The 25,068-nt window shown below is 39.7% G+C and overlaps 1 protein-coding gene across 2 annotated transcripts in view; it reads left to right on the top strand.

Annotated features, from left to right (window-relative positions):
• LOC121279049 (activin receptor type-1-like) overlaps window positions 1-25,068 on the top strand; it is a 153,959-nt gene that overhangs the window by 89,797 nt on the left and 39,094 nt on the right. For both annotated transcript variants that reach the window (XM_041189863.1, XM_041189865.1), the window contains one exon: window positions 20,543-20,797. In XM_041189863.1, coding sequence (XP_041045797.1) covers window positions 20,543-20,797 — 255 coding nt within the window. The remainder of the gene's footprint in view (window positions 1-20,542; window positions 20,798-25,068) is intronic.

Genomic DNA, 25,068 nt, shown 5'->3' with positions numbered 1-25,068 from the left:
TGGGAGCCAATATGGTACAGGTCAATCTTGAAAGGTTGGCCCTCATCAAAGGAAAAGGAACGCATGTTACCACTCCACACTACTGATATGTTACAAGAGGTGATGTGTATCTCTTTAAGACAGGTGGAAATACTTTGAACAAAAAAGTAGAACTGTCTCACAGCCTATGGAGTAGTGCACTAAGCTGCACACCATGGTTGATAAGTAAGTTGAGTTATATAGCCATGAGCTCTAGTGATTTAATATTCAGAAGCATATGCTGAATGGCTGAGATGAAGTAGATAAGTGGAAATGGTAGGAGGTGAGTGTGGACTACATGAACATGAACATAGACTAGTGGGGACTGAATGGCTTGTTTTTCTACTGTATATCCTGTGTTGTGTCACTAACTTCCAATAGAAAATTTCAGCAGCACTGCCAGGTTGTGGGACCCCAGTCTATTCTATATATGCCCTCACCCCTACCCAGGTTTTAGGAGTTTTTCCAGGTAATTCTGTTTTTGTTTTGGATTTCCAGCATCCGCAGTTTTTTTGTTTTTATCTTAGGAATTTAATCACAACTGTTAAATATGATAAAGTAATTTAAACTCTGAACAGATTTATTTTTACTCTGCAAAAAACCCTTGAAAAATCCTGAATAAATATTAAAAGTGACAAGAGAGCAATAGAAGGACAGATTTCTGAGAAGCACAGGGATTCAAGAACATATGTAGGTATGTTAGTAGTAGACGTATGTTGAAGACCACATACTGTGAAGATGGGTGTCATTATTTTAATATTTTTGGGGCTATGGTATTCTGTAAAGAAGGCTCAACTGCAACATCCCTCTCAACCACTTTTGAAGGTTGAAATGTCTGGTTTTAGCATTTAAACTTTGTAACTTAGATTAGAAAATGAAGCAATATATGAGTGTGGAAAGTGGCAGTTTTGAACGTTGCTAAGATGGTGGCTGAAAATTTCTGACTGTGCCCATGCATTTGGATAAGTAGAATGTGTTTGAGGACATAAGTTCACAAAAGGGAAAGGTGAAATCAGAGGTAAAGCTTTTCAGCCTAACAAAAATGAATAAATCAAATAGTAGTGAATTTATCTTTTTGCTGCCTGCATTACTGAGGTTAATTGTAATCTAATGCATTTTAATTGCCTCTGATTTGAACTGCAAAATTACAGAAGCACCCTACTGCTAAAAGAATGCAGACTGCATGGAGATCATTAGACCAATGCTGTGTATATTACTGGGAGGACAAACCTGTCTCACAGCCTATGGAGTAGTGCACTAAGCTGCACACCATGGTTGATAAGTAAGTTGAGTTATATAGCCATGAGCTCTAGTGATTTAATATTAGGTAAGATCCAATAGATTGAGGTTTTATTCTTTAGAGAAGAGACTTAAGAGGTGACCTGATAGGGGTCTTAAACATTATGAATGACTGGACAGGATAGGTCTGGAGAAAATATGGGAAAATCCAAATGGATACAGGCCAAAAATAGGAGATAGCTGCTCATAAATCCTATAGGGAAATGTTGAGAAATTTCTTTACTGAGAATGGTTGGACTCTGGAATTCACTGCTAGAGGACATAGTTGAGGCAAGTAGCTTAGATGCTTTCAGAAGCATATGCTGAATGGCTGAGATGAAGTAGATAAGTGGAATGGTAGGAGGTGAGTGTGGACTACATGAACATGAACATAGACTAGTGGGACTGAATGGCTTGTTTTTCTACTGTATATCCTGTGTTGTGTCACTAACTTCCAATAGAAAATTTCAGCAGCACTGCCAGGTTGTGGGACCCAGTCTATTCTATATATGCCCTCACCCTACCCAGGTTATACTGGTTACCTTGCGTTTCCCATTAGGTTATATGACCATTTTGGTGTAACCTGACTGGATATTTGGATCTGTCTCTTGACAAAAAAGACATACCTGGCAGGAGTTTTTCCAGGTAATTCTGTTTTTGTTTTGGATTTCCAGCATCCGCAGTTTTTTTGTTTTTATCTTAGGAATTTAATCACAACTGTTAAATATGATAAAGTAATTTAAACTCTGAACAGATTTATTTTTACTCTGCAAAAAACCCTTGAAAAATCCTGAATAAATATTAAAAGTGACAAGAGAGCAATAGAAGGACAGATTTCTGAGAAGCACAGGGATTCAAGAACATATGTAGGTATGTTAGTAGTAGACGTATGTTGAAGACCACATACTGTGAAGATGGGTGTCATTATTTTAATATTTTTGGGGCTATGGTATTCTGTAAAGAAGGCTGTGTGTGTATGTGTGTGTCCATAATTAAACTGGGGAAAGGTTAGTAAGCACAGCTTGTCTGTGGGAACGGAGAGATGAAAGGTAAAGTTGTTAGATGCATGCATTTGTAATGAGGCCATGGTGAAGGTAGAATTATAAGTAAATAGGCTGGGTTTTAAGATTTGCATTAGGTGATAGGTAAAGACTTGACTTTACAGCTGTTAAATTTCAAAGGGAGATTAAGGGACTTTTACAACCTAGAACGGTTTCATTAGTAAACAAGGGAAGGTTATTAAATTTTATTCAACCAAAAAGTGGAGGCAATAGGAAGACAGGAAAGGTTTTTATATTTTGGAAAACTTGAGTTCAAAGAGGTGATTAGAACAATGGAATCTAGGATGAAAGGGAAAAGAAGATGTTTAGTTGAGGTGGCTGTATGCGGGAGATGTCCTGACACCAGCTCTGTGCTGAGAAAAGTTGTGAATTTGAAGCAGCCATCCAGCTACAAGCCAGAAAAGTCTTTGTTTCCAGAAACCTGTCTGTTTCTGAATTTCCTTCGGATTTCCACAGCCGAGTGAAAAGTCATGTTGTATACTTTATTAAGGTAGCAGCAGTCTTTGCCTTGTGCGTCCTGACCAAGTGCTTTTTTTGGCCGGAATGTTTGTAAGACTGTTCCAACTGTGTAATTTTAATCTTGTGTTCTTAAGTTCTTTTTTTTTCGTGTTAATAAATCTTTTAACTTTAAAATCCTAAAAGTGTTACTGGGATTCTATGCTTCTGGGATCAGTAGTTTTCCCGCTTTTTCAAAATACAAAAAAAAAAGTTATGATCAGTAAAACAAGTTTCCCTCTGCTCAGTGAATAACATTCACTGTGGCCATAACGAATTTGGGGGCTCTTTGCAGGATTTAAAATTCCTTGATTGCATTGTGAATTTAAAGGATATGAGTATGAGGGGAGTACTGAACTCAAGAGTTGTGTGTTGGAATTTAATGTGGTTGGACTGCAACATGGTTTTGACAATTGCTAAGACTTTTTTGGGAGTGGAAAGATGTGACTCAGAGAGAGAGTTAGCAGATGAAGTGCAGGTAGAAATAAAAGACTTTTGTAAGGTTGATATGGTCTAAATACTTAGCATTTAAAGTTAGAGGAGGAGACACCTGAACTTAGTGTGTAAGACTTTGGTGGCAAATGAAGCAATTTGATGTGGAAAGCAACAGAAAAAGGCAGAAGTTTGAACTTGAAAAAGGAATGGAACTGAAAAGACCTGAATCCAAAGAAAAATAAAAAAATCTTGAAAAAGAAAAGGACAAATTAAAGGAAATAGAAATAAAAAAGCCTCAATGGGAAAAGGAGGAGCAAGAAAAGGAAAACAAAATATTGCAAGAAATAGAAATGTAAAAGCTTGAACTTCAACTTCAGTGAGAGAAGTTAGCAAGTGAGGAAAGAGAAGGAACGAGATAGAGATATTCAGAAAGAGAAAGAAGTCAGACAGTAGGAATTTTCTAAAGAGAAGCTTAGAATAAAGGAGGAGAGATAGTAATTCAGATGGTGACTTTGATTCCTGTGAGGAATTTGACATAACTACGAATCTTCGATTAGTGCCTAAATTTATGGAGGATGGAGTTGGAAGATATTTCACCTCATTTAAAATTGAATGCGCAGGAGATGTTTGGACTATAATATTAGTGTTTTGTCAGGTGCAGCAATGAATGTGTATATTAGCTTAGCAGAAGAGCAATCTGCAGACTTCGAGGTAGTAAAAGAAGGCGACACTAAATGCTTATGAGCTTGTCCCTAAAGCTTATCGGTTGAAGTTTAGGACTGTAAGAAAGAAAATAATCAGACATAGTCCAATTCCCTTGCTAACTCCCATAAGTCTTGTCTAACTTTAATGCGCTAAACCATTGATCCCACCTCAACCTTATCCTCTCCTAATCTCCTCTTCCTGAGTAACCTTTTCAAAGATTGATCCAGTCAATTGAGGTTGAGTATCCTCCCCCATCTTTTAGATTCTTCCTCTTCCTGTTGGAGATATAGAAAACCTAGTGATGGTAGAAGTAGCTGTAACAAGGAGCCAGTTGAAGGACACCAGTCTATTAAAGATGGGAAGGTAGAAGGCAGAGGTGAAGGAAGAAAAGTAGTATGTTACCATTGTAACAAGGCTGGATATGCAAAATTGAATTGTTGGAGGTTAAATGAGAAACCGATTGCAGTGATAGGAACTCGGAGGGTTCTGTAAGTAAAAGTCCTGTGGGTTGAGACACCCAGGTGCAAGACAAACCAGTAGCCTTTGTACAAGTGAAAAAGGAAGAGTCAGTATTGGCCAGAGAGGTGGGAATGTGTTCACAACCTACTCAAGGAACTTCTGAAGGGCAAGTTGTAGAGATGTTTGAAGATTTTATATGCAAATGGAAGTATATCTATGTGTTCCAGCAACACCGGGAAAGATCTTGAGATATAGCGGCTAGCCAGTCATTGATGTTATTAGAAAGTGCCATCTGCTGTCCAGAAGTGTTATTGCAAGAGAAAGTGTTAGTTGATGGAATTCAAGGTGGGTTCAAGCCTATTTCATTATATAAAATAAACTTAGATTGATTTGAAAACAGGAGAGGTGATAGTTGGCGTGGTGGAGAAATTGTCCATTGCAGGGGTTCAGTTTATTCTAGGGAATGATATAGCTGGATTGCAAATATTGACTGTGCCTACTGTAGTAGAGAAACCTGGTGAGATGCAATCAATAGAGGTTTTACAGAAAGACCATCCTGGATTATTTCCAGATTGTGTGGTGACGAGGCCACAGGCACACAAACTTAAGTAGGAAGAGGAAGAATCTGAAAGATGGGGGAGGATATTGAACCTCAGTTGGCTGGATCAATCTTTGTTTAGTTCATTGAAATTAATGGGGTTACAACTGAAGAGCCAGAATTAAAACAGTTATTCTTTGAGAGAGAGGATAAACGGAAGGAGATACTGGTTGTGGTAGGCAAGGAGGAGAAAATAGAAATTAAAGATTCTAAAATTGATCTTCCTCTGATTAAATTGGACAATGAGGAAGCACTTAAGAATCTAAATATGTTATTAAGTTACCTTCCAGAAAACTGTTTTAGTGATTTATGAAAGCTGTTGCAATCACACAAAGCAATTTGTGGAAATAGACCAGAGAAGACAAATTTGGCTCTGCATGATGTTGATGTGGGAGGATTCAGTTTCAATAAGGCAACACCCATATAGATTAAACCCAGTAAAACCGGCTCAAATGCGGAAATAAATTGAATTTATGCTTGAAAGTGACATAATAGAGCCCAGTCACTGGAATTGGAGTTCACCCATTGTAATGGCGCCAAACCAGATGGATCACAAAGACTGTGTATTGATTACCACAGAGTGAACACAGTAATAAAGGCGGACTTGTATTCTATTCCACAATTGGAGGATTGTATCGAAAAAGTGGGGATAGTCAGCGTTCATCACAAAAATTGACTTGCTGCGAGGCTATTGGCAAGTACGCTTATCAGAAGGGGCAAAAGAGATATCAGCTTTTGTGACACCAGATGGTTTATGGTCAATGTAAAGTGATGCCCTTTGGTATGAAAAATGCACCAGCAACATTTCAGAGACTTAACAAACAAAGTGATTGAAGGAATAAGCAACTGTGCTGTCTATATTGATGACTTAGTGATATTCAGTCAAACCTGGGAGGAACACCTGCGACATTTAAAGGAACTGTTTGACCGACAACAAGAAGCCAATTCGGTTGTAAATTTGGCTAAAAGTGAATTTGCGAAAGCAAAAGTTATATATTTAGGCCAAGTGACCCCACAAGATGCAAAAGTAAAAGCTTTTGTAGAGTTCCCAGTGCCCACAACAAAACAGGAAGTTTTGAAATTTCTAGGCATGAGTGGATTTTATCAGAAATTCGTGTCAAATTTCATCTGCATAGTTGCTCCACTGACTGGATTATTGAGAAAGAACAGGGGATTCCAATGGACACAGGATTGTCAGACTGCATTTGACAGCTTGAAAGCTGCACTAACCACTACACCTGTTGTAGCAGCACTTGATTATACAAAGCAATTTAAAATGGCTGTTAACGTCAGTAATGAGTGTTGGTGCTGTATTGCTGCAGGAAGATGAACTGGGACTTGAGAATCCGGTGGGGTATTTCTCACAGAAGTTGAATGTGCATCAGAAGAAATATTCAACGATAGAAAAATAGACTTTAAGTTTGGTTTTACACTTCAAAATGCTGCAAAGGTATGTTGTAAACAACTCTTCACAGACAGTTGTATGTATGGACCACAATCCTTTGAAGTTTCTGGAAAAGTTTCAGGATCAAAACGCCAGACTGTTCCGGTGGAGTTTGTTATTGCAACTGTTCAATTTAAAAATTATACATTTGGCTGGATGAGAAAATTTAATTGCAGATGCATTGTCAAGAGCTTAAATTCATAAGGACTTGTATATTAGGGAATTGAGAATGGACTGAAATGAACTTTATCCTTACAAGAGAATTATATATACATTCATATTTGATGAATGTACACAATAATGTAATAGCTTTTTTGCATATAGTTAAGTGTAATAATTAATACATATAATGGGTTGAGAAAGTGAAAACATCTTTTTGAAATATGTTTCATTTTTTTCTATTGAGGGGGGTGTGAAGATGGATTCTATTATTTTAATATTTTCGGGAATACTGTGGTGTATTCTGTAAAGAACGCTGTGTCCATAATTAAACTAGAGGAAGGCTAGTAAAGACAGCTTGTCTGTTGGAACTGAGAAATGAAGGGTAAAATTGCTAGATGCATGCATTGGTGATGAAAGGCTATGGTGAAATTGGAATTACAAGTAAATGGATTGGGTTTCAAGATTTGTATTAGATGATAGGTAAGGACTTGACTTTTCAGCTGTTAAATTTAAAAGGGAGTTAAGGGACTTCTACAACTTAGGTTTCATAAGTAAACAAAGGAAGTTTATTAAATTTTATTTGTCCCGAAAGTGGAGGCAATAGGAAGACATGAAAGATTTTTATATTTTGGGAAAGTTGAGTTCAAAGAAGTGCTTAGGGCAATGGAATCTAGGATGAAAGGGAAAAAAGATATTTAAGGAAGATGTTTAGTTGAGTTAAGATGGCCTTGTGAGAGAGATGTCTTGAGACCAGCCCTGTGCTGAGAAAAGTTGTGAATTTGAAGCAGCCATCCAGTTTCAAGTCAGAAAAGTCTTTGCTTCCAGAGCGCAGAATGTTTGTGAACTTCCTTCTGGATTTCCACAGCAGTAGAAGAGAGGGAGAAGTTGTGTGATATACTTTAATAAAGTAGCAGTTTTTGCCTTGTACAATAAAGCTGGATTTTTATAGTTAAAAGTCTATAAGGGAGTTGTTGCCAAGTAGTATACTTGTGTGTTCTGACCAAGTGTTTTTTTGGTGGGGGGGTGAATGTTTGTAAGACTGTATATTCAACTGTGTAATTTTAATTTGTGTGTTTAAGTTCTTTTTTCTTATGATTAATAAATCTTTTAACGTTAAAATTCTAAAAGCGTTACTGGGATTCTATGCTTCTGGGATCAGTAGTTTTCCCCTCATTTTCAAAATACAAAACAGAGAAAGTTATGATCAGTTAGACAAGTTTCCCTCTGGGATTTGGCTTGCTCAGTGAATAACTTGAGCTGTAGTTGTAACAATAGACCCTTGAGGAATAATTTGGAAAAAGATGTGGAGGAACCGGAAATGTGTTAAGTAATTTATTCATAATTGAAGTGTGTTCAAATTTTGCATTATCACTTTTCTCTGGAATCTCCAACCCAAAGAAACATCAGTAAAGTTTGTTAGCACAGCCCTTGGACAGCGACAATTTTTTTTTGCTTAAAGGTTCTGAGTAAAGTCCCCACTACTTGATGCCCACATTTGAAATAGGCAGTTGATTATATTGTTCAAAACACGATAACAAACAGCCGTTTATGTTAACGTTAATTTTAAAGTGTTCACGTATAACGTCTTAAGTAGTCTTGTTCTTTTTAGGCAAAAACAACTTTCCTTGCTTACCTGTGGTATTTTACGCGTGAAGTACACATGAAAAGCTGCTGAATTTTTAAAAAATATATTTATATTTAACAAAAAGGAGGAGGGATGGTGGCTTTATTGGTTGAGGAGAGCATTGCATTGCTGGAGAAGAGGACATCCCAGAGAACAGAATCAATGTAGCTAGAGCTAAGGAACAAATAGAATGCAATTACATTGCTTGGGGTGGTCTATAGGCCATCAACTAGCGGGAAGGATATAGAGGAACAAATTTGCAGGGAAATTATAGAAAGGTGGAAACATTATTAAGTAGTTATAATGGGGTACTCTACACTACCACTATCCCAGTCTACAGTTGGGTAATTAAAGGGCAGAGAGGGGAAAGAGTTCCTAGAATGTGTTCAAGAGAATTTTCTACAGCAGTATGTGTCCAGTACAACAGGAAAAGGAGGCACGGCTAGACCTGGTTCTTGGAAATGAGGTGGACCAAATAGATCAAGTGTCAGTGGGGGAACATTTAGAAGACAGTGATCATTGTATCATAAGGTTTAGAATGGTGGTAGAAAAAGACAATGGGAAATCCAGAGTAAGAATAATTAACTGGGGGAGAGCCGACTTCAATGGCGCAACAGCAGAGCTGGGTCAGATAGATTGAAACCAAAGGTTGGCGGGAGAAACTGTAGCTGAACATGGGCTACCTTAAAAGAAGTTGTTGTTTGGGCACAGTCAAGGTATAATCCATCAAAAGGGAAAGGTAGGGCAAATAAATCCAGCACTCCCTGGATGAAAAAGGATAGAAATTAAGATAAAGAAGAAAAAGAGAGCTTATGACAGGTGTCAGGTACAAAATACAATTGAGAACTAAGCTGAATATGGAAGGTTCGGATGAGAGGTGAAGAAGCAAATAAGAGGAGCGAAGCAGGATTATGAGAAAAGATGCAGCCAACATAAAGGGGAATCCCAGTTTTCTATAGGCACATAAATAGTAAAAGGATGGTAAAAAGAGGAGTATGGCTGATTAGGTACCAAAAAGGGGATTTACACATGGAGGCAGAGCGTGTAGCTGAGGAGTTAAATGAATACTTTGCACCTAGCTTTCCCAGGAAGCAGATGCTACCCAGGCCATGGTTAAAATAGGATGAAACTGTCAATAAAAGGACTCAAAATTGATAAGGAGGAGCTATTGGATAAACTATCGGTATTTAAAGTTTACAAGGCACCGCGACCATATGAGATGCATCCAAGAATATTGAAGAAAGTGAGGGTGGAAATTGCAGGGGCACTAGCCATAAACTTTCAGTCTTCTCTAGACTTGGGGGAGGTGCCAGAAGACTGGAGAATTGCAAGCATTATGCCCTTGTTCAAAAAAGTTTGTAAGGATAAGCCCAACAATGAGACCAGTCAATTTAACTTTGATGGTGGAGAAGATTCTAGAAACAATTGTTCAGGATGGAATTAATTGTCACATTGATTAGAAAGAGCCAGCATGGATTTCTTAAGGGAAAATCATGTTTAACTAACTTTCTGGAGTTTTTTGAAAAGGTAACAGAGAGGGTTGATGACAGTAATGCTGTTGATGTGGTGTACATGGACTTCCAACAGGCATTCGACATAGTGCCACACAACAGACTTATGAGAAAAGTTAGAGCTCATGGAACAAAAGGAAGAGTAGCAACATGGATACACATTTAGTTGAGTAATTGGAAACTTAGGCTCATGGTCAATGGATAATTTTTGGGCTGGATGAAGGTTTGTGGTGGGCTTCCCCAAGGGTCATTACTGGACCCATTACTTTTATGATATATATTAATGACCTAGATCTTGGTGTGCAGGGGACAATTTCAAAGTTTGTGGATGATCCAAAACTTGGAAGCATTGTAAACTGTGAGGAGGACAGTGTAGAACTTTAAAAGGACATAAACCTTGGAGTAGGCAGAAAGGTGGCAGATGAATTTCAATGCAGAGAAGTTTGAGGTGATTCATTTTGGTAGGAAGAACATGGTGAGAACTTAAAATAAGGGGTACAACTCTAAAGGGAATGCAGGAGCAGATATGTGTATATGTGCATAAATCATTAAAGGTGGCAGGACAGGTGAAGAGAGCTGTTAATAAAGCATACAGTATCCTAGGCTTTATTAATAGGAGCATAGAGTACAAGAACTAGGAGGTTACGCTGAACTTGTATAAGACACTAGTTAGGCCTCAGCTGGAGCATTGTGTACAGTTCTGGGTGCCACACTTTAGAAAGAATGTGGATGCATTGGAGAGAATGCAGAAGAGCTTTACAAAAATGTTTTGAGGGTTGAGCAACTTCAGTTATGAAGATAGATTGGAGCATTTGGGACTGTTCTCGGAGGGAAGAAGGCTAAGAGGAGATTTGAAAGAGGTATTCAAAATCATGAGGGGGCTGGACAGAACAGATAGGGAGAAACTGTTCCCACTCATAAAAGCAGCGGGAAAGAGAGAGCACAGATTTAAAATGATTTGCAAAAGAAGCAAATGCGATGTAAGAAAAAACTTTTTCACACAGTGAGTGATCCAGATCTGGAAATGCACTGCCTGGAGGTGAGGTGGACTCAGGTTCAATCAAGGCATTCAAGAGAGCATTAGATGATTATTTAAATAGAAACAATGTGCAGAGTCATGGGAAAAGGCAGGAGAATGGCACTGAGTCATAATGCTCATTCGGCGAGCTGGTGCAGACACGATGGGCTGAATGGCCTCATTCTGCACTGTAACAATTCTGTGATTCTGGTTCTGTGAAATTTTGTGACTTCCCTACTTTTATACTTAATCCCCCTTGCCATTAAGGTCAACCTTCATTTGCGCCTCAATTATTTTCTGTACCTACATGCTGATTTTGAGAGATTCATTTACAAGCACACCCATATCCCTCTGTACAGCAGCAGTCTGCACTCTCTCCATTCGACTTTTCTATTCTTCCTGCAAAAGCAGACAACCTCACATTTTTGCACATTATGCTCCCTGTGCCAAATTTTTGCCCACCTGCCTATGTCCTTTAGTGCTCTCTGTGCCCTCCTCACAACTTGCTTTCCTACCTATCTTTGTATCATCAGCAAATTTGGCCAAGTTATCAACATAGATTATAAATAGTTGAGGTCCCAGTACTGATCGCTGTCACATCCCTCTTGCAATTAAGGTGAATATTCTACTTGCTTCCTAATTACTTGCTGTACCTATATGCTGATTTTTTTTTTGAGATTCGTGTACAGGGGCACCCACATCCCTCTGTACAGCATCATTCTGCACTCTCTCTCCATTGAAATGGTATTCTGATTTACTATTCTTCCTGCAAAAGTGGACAACCTCACATTTTCACATATTATGCTCCATCTTCCAAATTTTTTCCCACCTGCCTGTAACCTTTTGTAGACCCTGTGCCCTTCTCACAATTTGCTTTCCTGCCTATCTTTCTATCATCAGCAAATTTGGCTACAATACTGTGTCTCATCGTCCAAGTTATCAATATAGATTGTAAATAGTTGAGGCCCTAGCACTGATCCCTGTGGCACCCCACTACTTACAGAATGCCAATCTGAAAATGTCCCATTTATCCCAACTCTGTTTCCTGTTAGCTAACCAATCCTCTATCTATGTTAATATATTACCAACACCATAAACTCTTATATTATGTAGTAATCCTTTATATGCCCTTTTATGCCCAGATTCTCTGTCTACTGGTTTCCCTTTATCCACCCTGCTTGTTGGTGACTCAAGGAACTCTTATTAAATTTGTCAAACACGATTTCCCTTTCAAAAAACCATGTTGACTCTGCTTGTATAATATTTTTCTAAATGTGTTGCCACTACTTCCTTCATAACGTATTCCAATGACAACTGTTAGGCTAACGAGTCTATAGTTTCCTTCTTCCTGTCTCCCTCCTTTCTTGAACAGTGGTGTTGCATTTGCAGTTTTCCAATCCACTGGAATCTTGTCAGAATCTTGGGAATTTTGGAAGATTATAATCAAATGCATCCACTATCTCTGCAGCTGCTACTTTTAAGACCCCAGGATGCAGGCCATCAGGTTCAGGGGCTGTGTCGGCTTTTAGTCCCATTGCTATTAAGAAACATTTACTTGTCAATAACCTGCTCACTGATGCTCTGTTTGGGTTCACCCCAGAGCTACTCTAGTCCAGACTTCATAACAGCCTTGGTCCAAACATGGACAAAAGAGCTGAATTCCGGAGGTGAGGTAAAACTGACTGCCCTGAACGCACCATTTCTTTGACTGTAGCCTTTTATGTATAATTCCTCATGCTCTTCCACCTGGCTGTTGGTAGTCAGCTGCCTGGGACTTGCTCTGAAACTGCTCCCTAAACCTTTCTGCTTTTCTGTCTCATGCTCCTTTTAAAAGATCTTGTCAAAGCCTCTGGAGATGTACTACCAAGAGGCTTCTTTAGTTGAACAACAAACTTTATTTACAGAGCTGCTGGATTAGCTGCAGTCCTCTAGCAAGGCTACAATACGTATTCTAAACTAGAAAAACTCTGCCTCTTGTAAACTTCCCCATGCTCGGTGTTGATTGGTTGTTCTGACTATGTGACCCTTGCTCAGTAAGACTGGCTGTAAAGCAACAATTACCACATCCCTCCCCCTTTAATTCCTTGTTTTATATTCCTTATTTACACAAATTACTTTATAGATAAATAGAAAAATAATCACACTGGCACTTTGTTGTGAATTCAGATTATACACTTATATACATAGGTCCAGTAATTACAGATCAAGTCATTGAGGGGGTTTTCTGTTCCGGGTAGAGCGGCGTAATTCTATGGTCTGATGCTTTCCTACAGAATTGATACTAACAGGAACTGTGATAACAGTTACCTCTTTTGGCACAGGCAGTTCATCACTATTTGATTCAATGGAGACATCAGTTATGTCTATAACAGGTAGACCAGGTACTTATGGGTTCGATAACATTCCTTGGTGACAACACTGACTGTAGAAGCGTCTCCCCGCTCTTCCGGTGATCCACGTGTTTACGAACGATCTGGCCTTCCATGTCTACTTGGTACGAAAGGGGTCTGGTCTTGCAGACAATAATTCCTGGGATGCAACTTGGATCACTGCCAAAGTTTCTTACATATACTGCTTTATCTATAAATTTCCAGGCTCTACTATGCAAATCGTGGCTTGTTTTCTGATTACCTTGGTTCTTCCCTATCCTCCCTGGCAAATTTGGAAATACAAGGCTCGGTCTTGTCCTGAAATGACACCTCATAAGCAGTTCTGCTGGTGGAATTCCCGTTGTATGCGGAGTTGCGCCGTAGCTAAGAAGGAAGTGTGAGATTTTGGTTTCCAAGGTTCCTCCCGAAAATTTTTTAGTCCTGATTTGAAAGTTTGGATGGCTCTACGGGCCAGCCCATTTGATGCTGGGTGGTAAGGTGCAGTTTGTATGTGTCTAATGCTGTTTAGGTTGGTGACATTCTGAAATTCAGCACTTGTAAATATGGCTCTATTGTCTGATACAATGACTTCGGGCAGTCCATGAGTCGAAAAGCATTGGTGTAACCTTTTGATGGTAGCATGCGATGTAGGTGATTTCACCTCAAAAATCTCCATCCATTTTGAGTGTGCATCGAATATGAGAAAAAACAATGTGCCTAGGAATGGACCCACATATTCTATATGGATCCGCACCCATGGTCAGCCAGTCCTTTCCTAAGAGTGTAGTGTGACTGCGGCTAGCAACCTTTGTTGCACTTGGCACTGTTGACAGTGCTTGACTAATTTCTCTATCTGCATCTATACCAGGCCACCACACTTAACTCCTGGCAAGCATTTTCATTTTAGAAATGCCAGGATGAGTGCTGGTTAGGAGCAGTTTCCTGCCTGGTATAAGAATGACTACTCTTGCTCCCTAGAGTATGATGCCATCCTGATAACTCAATTCGTACTTGCGGGTAAAACATTATTTCATTTCCTCGGAGACGAGCTCATTTAATATTCCTGTAAATACCTGGTCTCTCACTTTGGACAGAAGCAGATTTTGATTGGTCCAGTTCCTGATCTGCTTTGCACAGATGGGCGATGTGTCTAAAAAATTCACTGCAAAGATGATTTCTTGAGGTACAGGAATACGCTTCTTGCACGGCTAGGTGGCTAAGGGTGTCTGCGTTCACTATGTGTATCCCCGTTTGGTGCTTGGAAGTGTATTCATAGGTGGACAGAATTAATGCCCATCACTGAATTCTTGCTGAGGCTGTCAGCGGGATAGCCTTGTCTTCTTTGAAAGGCCCAAAAGCGGTTTATGATCGGAGACGCTAGTAAAGTCCCTGTCACGTAAGCACTGATGGAATTGCTTTTTAATTCCAAGGGCTATTAAAGTCCTTCCATTTTGATTTGTGAGTAACCTTTTTCGGCCACTGAGAGGGTTCCTGATACATAACCTATTGGCCTCAAAGCACCATTATCCATTTAATGGACAATACTGCACCAATGCCATATGGAGAGGCGTCGCAGGTCAGTATCAATTCTTTAGAAGGGTTGAAGTGCAGTAATAAGGTTGAGGAGTGCAGCAGTTGTTTTACTTTGTTGAAGGCTGCCTCCTGTGGAGTCTTCCAGGACCAATGATGGTATTTCTTCAGCAGTATATGCAAGGGGGCCAGTACAGTCAATAAGATGGGTAAAAATCACCCGTAGTAGCTTACCATCCCTAACAATGATTTGAGTTTGGTGATATTTGTGGTGGAAGGTGCTTCCTTTATTGCCTTAACCTTTTCTTCCACGGGGTGTGATCCTTGTGCATCTACACAGTGCCCCAAATAGTTAACCTCAGTGGCTTGGAAAGTGCATTTCTCCTTTTTTAGGTGGATTGCAGCTTCCAGAAATCTTTTTAATACCTCCTCTAAATTTGCTAAATGCTCGGCCTCTGACATTCCAGTTATTAGGACATCGCCAAGGTATACTGCAAACTCTGGTAATCCCTGTAGCAAACTCTCCATTGTCCTTTGAAATATTGCACATGCCAAGGACACGCCAACATGTAGGTGCATATACTGGAATAAGCCTTTGTGTGTGTTTATTATGACATACCTCCAGGGAGTGTTATCTAACTCAAGTTGCTGGTACTTGTGATTCATGTCCAACTTAGTGTAGGATTGACCTGCCAGCTTCGCGTACAAGTCTTCAATTCTTGGACTTGGATACTTATCCAACTTGGCGGCCTGATTAACTGTCAACTTATAATCACCGCAAATGCAGATGGTCTTATCCAGTTTCCGTACTGGGATGATAGCTGCTGCCTGTTCTGAAAATTGAACCGGCTATATGATGCCTAATTCCACCAACCTGGTGCAAACCATCAAAGAGACAAGTTTGTGCATTCCACCTCAGAAACCGTGAAGCCAAATGCCAGCTTAAAGTAACCTGGTGTAGAGCAACACTGATGCATTGCGAGCACCCTATCTACTTAGGAGTCACTCTTGACAGATGCCTCACCTTCAAGAACCACATCGAAAAGACAAAGGCAAAAGTGAGTGCACGAAACAACATCCTGAATAAGCTCACTAACACAAAATGGGGAGCAAGCTCGAAAACATCGCGAACAAGTGCACTTGCTCTTTGCTATTCCACTGCCGAATATGCCTGCCCTGCATGGGAAAGATCTACTCATGCTCAGAAGATGGATGCTGTTCTGAATGCAAGCTGCCGACTTATCACAGTTGTTTAAAACCAACAAACACCAACAGCCTATATATCCTGGCGGGTATCGCTCCCTCTGATATAAGAAGGTAGCCATTAAGAAAGAGCGACTCCGTCAAACATCAGATGAAAGGCACCCTCTACATGGTCATACACCTACACCCAGCCGCCTAAAGTCAAGGAAGAGCTTCATGAACAGTGTTGTGCCATTACAATCAACCCCATCTGAAGCCCGCATCACCTTGTGGAAAGACCGGCTCACCAGTCTCGAACAACCCCTAGTGATGGAAATTCTACCTGATGAAAGCCTTCCTCCAGGAGCTAATTGCAACTGGGCAACCTGGAAGTGCCTTAACAGACTTAGGACTGGTGTAGGTCGTTCAAAGGTGTCACTAAGCAAATGGGGATATACAACCTGCCCGACAACTTGTGAATGTGGAACTGAGCCACAGTCTATGCAACATCTCCTGCAATGTCTATTACTAGAGGAACCCTGCGTTGTTGCAGATCTTGCCAAATTCAACAACAAGGCGCAAAAATGTGTCAAGTTCTGGCTGGGCCATGTATAGACTGTCCGTGGACACGATAAGAAGACCAACCTGGTTAACTCAGCATCCACTTTTTCTCTTAAGGCATATGGTACCGGTCTTGCCCTAAAAAAAATTGGGGAGTTGCCTCTGGATCAACATAAATCTAGGCTTGCAAACTTTCTGATTTTTCCTAATTCATTGCGAAAGTTGCTGTCATTTTTTAAAAAATTCTAGCAGTCCTCCTGCCCACACTTGAAAAACTTCAGACCAATTTAACTTGATTTCTTTTAGCCAGTCATGTCCCAGATGGCTTGGTCCTTCCCCAGTCACTATTATTACTGGGAACTGGGCTGACTGCTGCCCATAGCTCACAGGTGCCATTGTGGTACCTTTTACTTTTATGGCTTCTCTCGTGTAAGTCTTCAACTGGGCAGAAATTCTCTCCAGGATTAAGGGTTGAGTACCTTCTCTCAGGTACTGAAATGTGCGCTTACCCATCACTGTGGCTGATGCCCCTGTATCCACCTCCAAAACTAGAGGCTTCCTGTTTATGTGGAGTGTGACAGTAATAGGATTTGCCTTGACTGCTTTAAGATTAAAAAGAGAGCGAATGTCAGAATCAGTTATTTCAGGCTCTTCCACATTATGTACTTCTAACATCTTTGCTGGCTGTTTACTTGGCAGTCTGGACTTAGCTCTGCATTGCTTTATCATTGCTTTTGCAACAGGAATAGCATTCGGCCTCCTTAAGTCTACATGTTTCAGGAGTGTGGTTACCCCAACATTAGCAACATTTCAACTTCAGGATCGCTGTCTGATTGCCTCCGGTATATTTTTTGATTTCTGGGTGATTGGGAATGATTCCCACTTCTCGGATGCTTCTGCAGTTTTGGCATCATGCCTAGCTGCAGATTCCCGCCTTAACTGGTAAACGGCACCATTTTGCAAGCTCTGTAGCTCCTGCGAATCTTTTTCAGTGCTTTTCATGGCCAGCGCTATTTCCATTGCTTGTTTAAAATTTATATTGACTTCTGCCAGCAATCGATGCTGAATGGCGTCGTTGTGCACGCCACAAACTAATCGCTCCTGTAACATGTTCAAGATCGCTCCAAAATCACAATGCTCTGACAATTGCTTCAATTTAGTAATATAAGTTGTGATCAATTCGTCTGGGGCCCTCTCCCTCATATTAAATTTGAATCTTTGCGTAATGACTGACGGTTTGGGCTGAAAATGGCCCTTCACTAAATCCACAAGCTCACTGAATGTTTTGGAGTTCGGCACGCTTGGGGCTATGGTTCTGTGAATAAGGTTGTAAGTTTGACTCCCACAGATGCTCAAGAGAATGTTTTTACGCTTTGCCTCCTCCCCTATTTCATTGGCCTGGGAATAAAACCAAGGCTGTCTATGTATTGAGCCCACTCCTCCGTGAAGGAGTCAAAATGGGTCGATCCTCCCAGAGAGAGGCATCCTGGTGAGTGTATATATTTTTTTCTTTCTTTAAAATGAGATACTTACAGTTGTGGGACAAGAGACAGTGCCAGGATCATTTATCCTTGTCGCCAGATGTAGAGATGTATTATTGAGAGGTTTCTTTAGTTGAACAACAAACTTTATTTACAGAGCTGTTGAATTAGCTGCAGTCCTCTAGCTAGGCTACAATGCACACTCCAGACTAGGAAAATTCCACCCCTTATAAGCTCTCCCACTTTTGGTGTTGATTGGCTATTCTGACCACGTAACCCTTACTCAGTAAAGCTGGCCTTAAAGTGACAATCATCACTTTGCCCATCTCTTTAACCGAGCTTTTAGTCACTTTACCTCATCCCTCCTTTCTTGGCTCACTTCCCTTTTCCATACCCGAAGCTGTAAAGCACCTTGAGATTTTTTAACATTAAAGTATGTAGCTGTTGTTTGTATGATTATGTTATACATTGCATTACACAAACCATCTCCTGCCTGCAATTTAAGAACTGTGGTTGTCTATATTAAGGGCCACTTGTCCACTCAGCACCCTTGTCTTTAATGATTTGCTTTTTGTTGTGTTTTACTGCATTTATATGCTAGCTTTTTAATTTTTCTTGTTTGTCAACCCTGTCCGGTGTTCTGTTTAGCTATACAGACATGTACTCACAGGCCTGGGTATTCTGGTTGGATTGGTTGAGTATTTGTCATTCCATGTGGGATATTTACCTTCTCACCCATACATTGGCTCCATAGTGCTCAAGTTGTAGCAAATTGATCTCTCACAGCTTTCTAATTCACAATAGTTTCCTGGTCTAATAATTATACCCCTATATTATGCAAAGCCACTTCGAGAAGGTGATCTCTTGGCACTAATTTAAATTTTTTTTTTTGCCTCTATATTTTCCTCCTCTAATTACAATAACGAGAATAAGATAGAATTATCTGACAGTTCTTACATCGTGGTCCTGTATCTTGCCTTAAATTTCAAAAACCTGTATGTTTTTGGAATCATAAATTCAAAGGATTTTCTAAAGATTTCAATGCTCCTAATCCTAAAATTCCAGGATTTTAAAACATAGGAGGAAGCATTTTGCTCGTTGTACCTGTGGCCAACTCTGAAAGAGCTATCCACTTGGATCTATTTCTCTTACACTATTCTGATACATTTTAAATTGTATTTTCTTTTATTTAATAATTATATTTCATAAAAAGTATCTCCTTTAAAATATGCTATGGTTTCTATTTTTAACATTGTCTCGAACAGGGCCCTAACAATTTAAAAATACTGCCCTCCCTTTATATTGCCTGCTTTATGAAATTCTAATTTTGTATGCTACTCAACTATATACAGTTGTTCCATGGAGAGAGAGGGAAAACCTGCAACAAAAATCAAATTGACATCATAACATAAGAAATAGGAACAGGACTAGGCCATTTTAATCCTTAAAGTTTGCTTTGCTATTCAGAAAGACCATGGCTGGTCTCCTGACTCAATTCCACCTTCTTGCACTCTCCCCATATTCTTTGATATCCAAAACTCTTACCGATCTCTGTTTGGAGTATACTCAATGTTTGGACATTCACAAATTGAGAGCAAAATAAAGAAACTGGGAAGCACAACTAGAGTGAACTGTAAATTCTTCAGGAGAGAGAAGAAATTATTAGTTTTATTCTTGTGTGTATTTATTCTTTCGATGTGTGAGACACTGGAAAGAAAATATTACCCCATCCCTAGTTAGTGGAAAGAGTCAATCACAGTGGAGAGCAAACTGTAGTCATGTGTAGACCAAGTAGGGGTGACAGATTCCTGCCTCTGAAGGGCATTAGTGAAGCAGTTTTTTAATTTGGTAGCTTTCATTATCACCTTTTGTGATCACCCACAATTTACTTAATTTGTTGCATTCAATTAGATTTTAAATTGCAACTACTGGTTTTCTGGTCAGGTACCTGTAACCACTAGGCTGCTGTGACTTGTGCTGAATGGCTCAGTTTCTTATTTGAAAAATTTTAACTTTAAATGCCAATTTTGAATGTTGCATTTATACCATCGTCGTCCTAATTTGCACTGGACACCCATTAATACTTATGAACTGTGTCCAACTTGGTCACCGTGTGATTGAAAAGCTAAACTTCTTGTGGAAGAGCTAAATGAAGATATGAATAGAATGTTAGAATGACTTACTGAAACAACATGAAAATACTTCACCCAAATAGGAAACAAAGGAAGACGTCATTGGAAGACTTTGCTGGCTGGAATTGTAAAAGGTGACTGTTAAATATGCTGGATGTGGATGATTTTGAGGTTTCAGCCCACCACTGTGGGATATCATAGGAGCATGCAATTAGTCTTTTATTTGACTAAGGATGCTTAGCTAGGTCTGCATGAGCAGGGAAAGGTGTATTTGATTCATCTCTGCAGCCTTTTCCCCAGCAGGTAAGTCTGACCAATTTCAGTGAATGGGCTAAAAATTGTAAAATCATACTTCTAAGTTTATTTATGCACAAAAAAGTTTGAAATGTTGAATTTAATAAAGTGTCTAAAAAAGTTGCCTGTGGTCATTCTAACATTGTGCAATTTTTTTTTTCTCTATCATTTTTGTATGTGTGTAGAAGAAGACAGCTCAAGTCTTCAGTGCATCTGTGAGGGCATCACATGTGGGACAGAGCCTCTGTGCAAGGGCCTACGGTGTTTTGCTTCAGTCACACAAAATGGAGAAGTTCCTGTGTTCCAGAAAGGTTGTTTCGCTACCCATGAACAGGTTGAAATGTCCTGCAAGATCTCACCCTCAGAACGTTCTGTCGTACGGTGCTGCAATGAAAACCTTTGTAACAGGAACATTACAGCAATGCCCCTTCTTTCCCAAGGTAAGAATTAGGATGTCTTGATTCCTCTGTAGCAAACATGGGGCAAATATAAAAGCAAAAAACTGCGGATGCTGGAAATCGAAAACAAAAACAAAAATACCTGGAAAAGCTCAGCAGGTCTGGCAGTATCTGTGGAAGGGAACACAGTTAACGTTTCGAGTCCGCATGACTCTTCAACAGAACATTTGAGTCATGCGGACTCGAAACGTTAACTGTACTCCCTTCCACAGCTGCTGCCAGACCTGCTGAGTTTTTCCAGGTATTTTTGTTTTTGTTTTCGGTGGGGCAAATATATATGTTGCTGTTTGCCTGAGAACATCAACTTATTCCAAAAAATACCAGACTGGTGGCTTGGAGTGGTGGTGTACTTTCAAAGCAGTTCGTAGGCCCCATATCCCGTACCTCTGGATTACTAGTCCACTGACAATACCACCATGCCACCATCTTCCCTAGTCATTACTTGTCAATATTCCCCTGTCATTTCTTTCTGTTGCAGCCTCAGGCTGATGAAATGAGACTTCAAACATATAGTTTGTTGGCAGCACCTCAAAGAATATCAGATTTTTTGAACAATGAACTGCAATACAATTACCCAATACCCAATACATTTCAAAACCTGCATCATCCTGCAAGGATTGGAGGAGTGTTTTAACAGTTTAAAACTCCCTAAGCTACCAGGAGAACTTTGTGTAAATTGCAATATTTGTGCCCAAGTGTTTACAAATATTTTGAAGGTTGAAATGTCTGGTTTTACAGCCATTTTTAAACTTTGAGCTTTTTCCTTCATGTGATCAAGATTAGATTAATTAATTAAATGAGTAGTAAAAATATATGAGTGTGGAATCAGTGGCAGTCAATTCATATGACCTTTTAAAACTCTTGGAATGTTGCTAAGGTGGTAGCTGAATGCAATTTCTGACACTGTGGGGCAAACATTGAGGTAATTTATTTACTGTTGTTCTTTAAAGGTAGGATACTTCATACCTATATGGTATTGGCAGAGCAGGCAGGGAATTGCCCAGTAACTGTTTGTTACTTACTATTCCTCAGGTGCATTGCCTATAAAGCATAACATATTTCCCTTACTCTGTATCTGATAAGTTTTCTCAGAATGTGTTATTTGCCCTTTTTTTGAATGGTTGGTACATTTTCCTACAAATCTGACTAACGTAAGTTCACATAAGAACATAAGAAATAGGGACAGGAGTAGGCCATTTGGCCCCTCAAGCCTCCCCCACCACTCAGTAAGATCATGGCTGATCTGCCCCAGGCCTTGACGACTCTTTTGTGCCAGCTCCTTATGGCCCTCAACTCCCCGATATTTTAAAAATCTATCTACCTCCTCTTTAAATACTTTCGGTGATCTAGCCTCCACAACTCTCTGAGGTAGAGAATTCCAGACATTCGCTACCTTCTGAGAGAAGAAATTCCTTCACATCTCAGTTTTAAACGAGTGTCCCCTAATTTGAGATTTCCCCACTAATGGAAACATCTTCTCAACATCTACCCTGTCAAGCCCCCTCAGAATCTTATATGTTTCAATAAGATCACCCCTCATTCTTCTAAACTCTAATGTTTAGCCGTTCTTGATAAGTCAACCCCTTCATCCCAGGAATTGGCCGGGTGAATCTCTTTTGAACTGCCTCCAATGCCAGTATGTCCTTTCTTAAATATGGGGACCAAAACTGTACAGCCGTTTAGCCGTTCTTGATAAGTCAACTCCTTCATCCCAGGAATTGGCCGGGTGAATCTCTTTTGAACTGCCTCCAATGCCAGTATATCCTTTCTTAAATATGGGGACCAGAACTGTACACAGTACTCCAGGTGTGGTCTCACCAACACCCTGTACAGTTGTAACAAGACTTCCCTATTTTTAAACTCTAACCCCCTAGCAATACAGGCCAAAATTCCATTTTCCTTCTTAATTACTTGCTGCACCTGCATGCTAACCTTTTGTGTTTCATGCACAAGAACACCCAGATCCCTCTACGCTGCACTTTTTTGGAGTGTCTCTCCATTTAAATAATAGTTTGCCTTTCAATTTTTCCTGCGAAAGTGCATGACCTCACACTTTACTACATTAAACTCCATCTGCCGAGATTTTGCCCACTCACTCAACATATCTACATCCCCTTGCAGATTCCTTATGCCCTCATCACAACATGCCCTATTTTTGTATCGTCAGCAAATTTGGATACATTACACTCTGCCCCCTCCTCCAAGTTGTTAATATAGATAGTAAATACTTGAGGCCCTAGGACTGATCCTTGGGGCACTCCACTGGTTTGAAAGGAAAAGTCAAAGTCAAGGGTATAAAGCTTTTCAGCCTAACAAAAATGAGTAAATCAGATAAATAGTGGATCTTTATCTATTTGCTGCCTGCATTACTGAGGTTAATTGTAATCTATGCATGTTCTAAAATCATTTGAACTGCAAAATTACAGAAGTGCCCTACTGCTGAGAAAGAATGTATAAATTTTATTGTACTGTACAATGCATACATTTTTGTTAGGCTGAAAAGCTTTACACCCTTGACTACATCCTTCCCTTTCAAACTCATGGAGTGCCACAAGGATCAGTCCTAGGGCCTCAAGTATTTACTACCTATATTAATGACTTGGAGGAGGGGGCAGAGTGTAATGATTAATTGAGCCTCCACATGGAGATTATTAGACATGGTTTAAATGTCAGCAAACTCTCCACTGGGCGGGCAAACATGTTTCAGTTGTGCTGCAACTTTCGTGCTGCCTGGGAGCCCATGTGGTACAGGTCAATCTTGAAAGGTTGGCCCTCATCAAAGGAAATGGAACACATGTGACCACTCCACACTACTGATATGCTACAAGAGATGATGTGTATCTCTTTAAGACAGGTGGAAATACTTTGAACAAAAAAGTAAAACTGTCTCACAGCCTATGGAGTAGTGCACTAAGCTGCGCACCATGGCTGATAAAGTAAGTTGAGTTATTTAGCCATGAGCTCTAGTGATTGTTTCATAATTACATTTAATATTAGGTAAGATTCAATAAGTTGAGGCTTTATTCTTTAGAGAAGAGACTGAGAGGTGACCTGATAGAGGTTTTAAAAATTATGAATGACTGGACAAGATAGATCTGAAGAAAATATGGAAAAATTCCAAAAAGAGGCCAAAAATACAAGATATAAATCCTATAGGGGAATGTTGAGAAATGTCTTTACTCTGAGTGTGGTTGGAATCTGGAACTCCCTATTAACGGAAGTGGTTGAGGCAAATAGCTTAGATGCTTTCAGAAGGAAAATAGACCAGCACATGAGAGGAAAGGGAATCTAAGGATCTGCTGAATGGCTGAGATAGATAAATCGAATGATAGAAGGTTAGTGTGCACTATGTGAACATGAACACAGACTAGTCGGGCTGAATTACTTGTTTTTCTGCTGTATATTCTAAATAGCATCACCAGTTTTCAGTGGAAAATTTCAGGACTGCCAGGATGTGGGAACCAGTCTATTCTATTTTTGCCCTCGCTCTGCTCCCGCGATATTGGTTACCTTGACTTTCCCTTTGGGTTATACAACATTTTTGCATTTTTGGTGTAATCTGACCGGAAGTTTAGACCTGTCTCTTGACAAAATAGATATATCTAGGCCAGCATTTATTGCCCATCCTTAATTGCCCTTGAGAACTGAATGGCTTGCTGGGCCATTTCAGAGGGCATTTAAGAGTCAACCACATATCTGTGGCTCTGGAGTCACATGTAGGCCAGACCGGGTAAGGACGGCAAATTTCCTTGCCTTAAGGACATTAGTGAACTAGATGGTTTTTAAAAATTGAATTCAAATTTCACTATTTGCCTTGGTGGGATTTGAACCCAGGTCCCCAGAACATTACCCTGGGCCTCTGGAATATTAGTGACAATACTACTATGCCACTACCTCCCCTTAAATTTAATCACCATTGTTAAGTAAGATAAACTAATTTAAAAAGCAAATGTTTTTTTAATCTGCAAAATAGCCCTTGAAAATATCTGAATAAGTATTAAAAGTGACGAGAGCAATAGAAGGACAGATTGCTGAGAACCTCAGTATCTAAGGACATATGTAGCTATGTTAGCAGTAGACGTGTATTGAAGACCTCATAGACCCTAGAGGAATAATTTGGATAAAGATGTAGAGGAACAGAAAGATGTGTTAAGTAGTTTCTTCATAATTGAAGCGTGTTCAAATTTTGGATTATCTCTAACCCAAACAAACATCAGTAAAGTTTGCTAGTAAAGCCTTTAGACATCAAGAGT

The sequence above is a fragment of the Carcharodon carcharias genome, chromosome 6 (assembly GCF_017639515.1).
Source record: "Carcharodon carcharias isolate sCarCar2 chromosome 6, sCarCar2.pri, whole genome shotgun sequence".
Taxonomy (NCBI): Eukaryota; Metazoa; Chordata; class Chondrichthyes; order Lamniformes; family Lamnidae; genus Carcharodon; species Carcharodon carcharias.
Note: the sequence above shows the minus strand (reverse complement) of the source record. Positions and strands in the feature narration are given on the sequence as shown.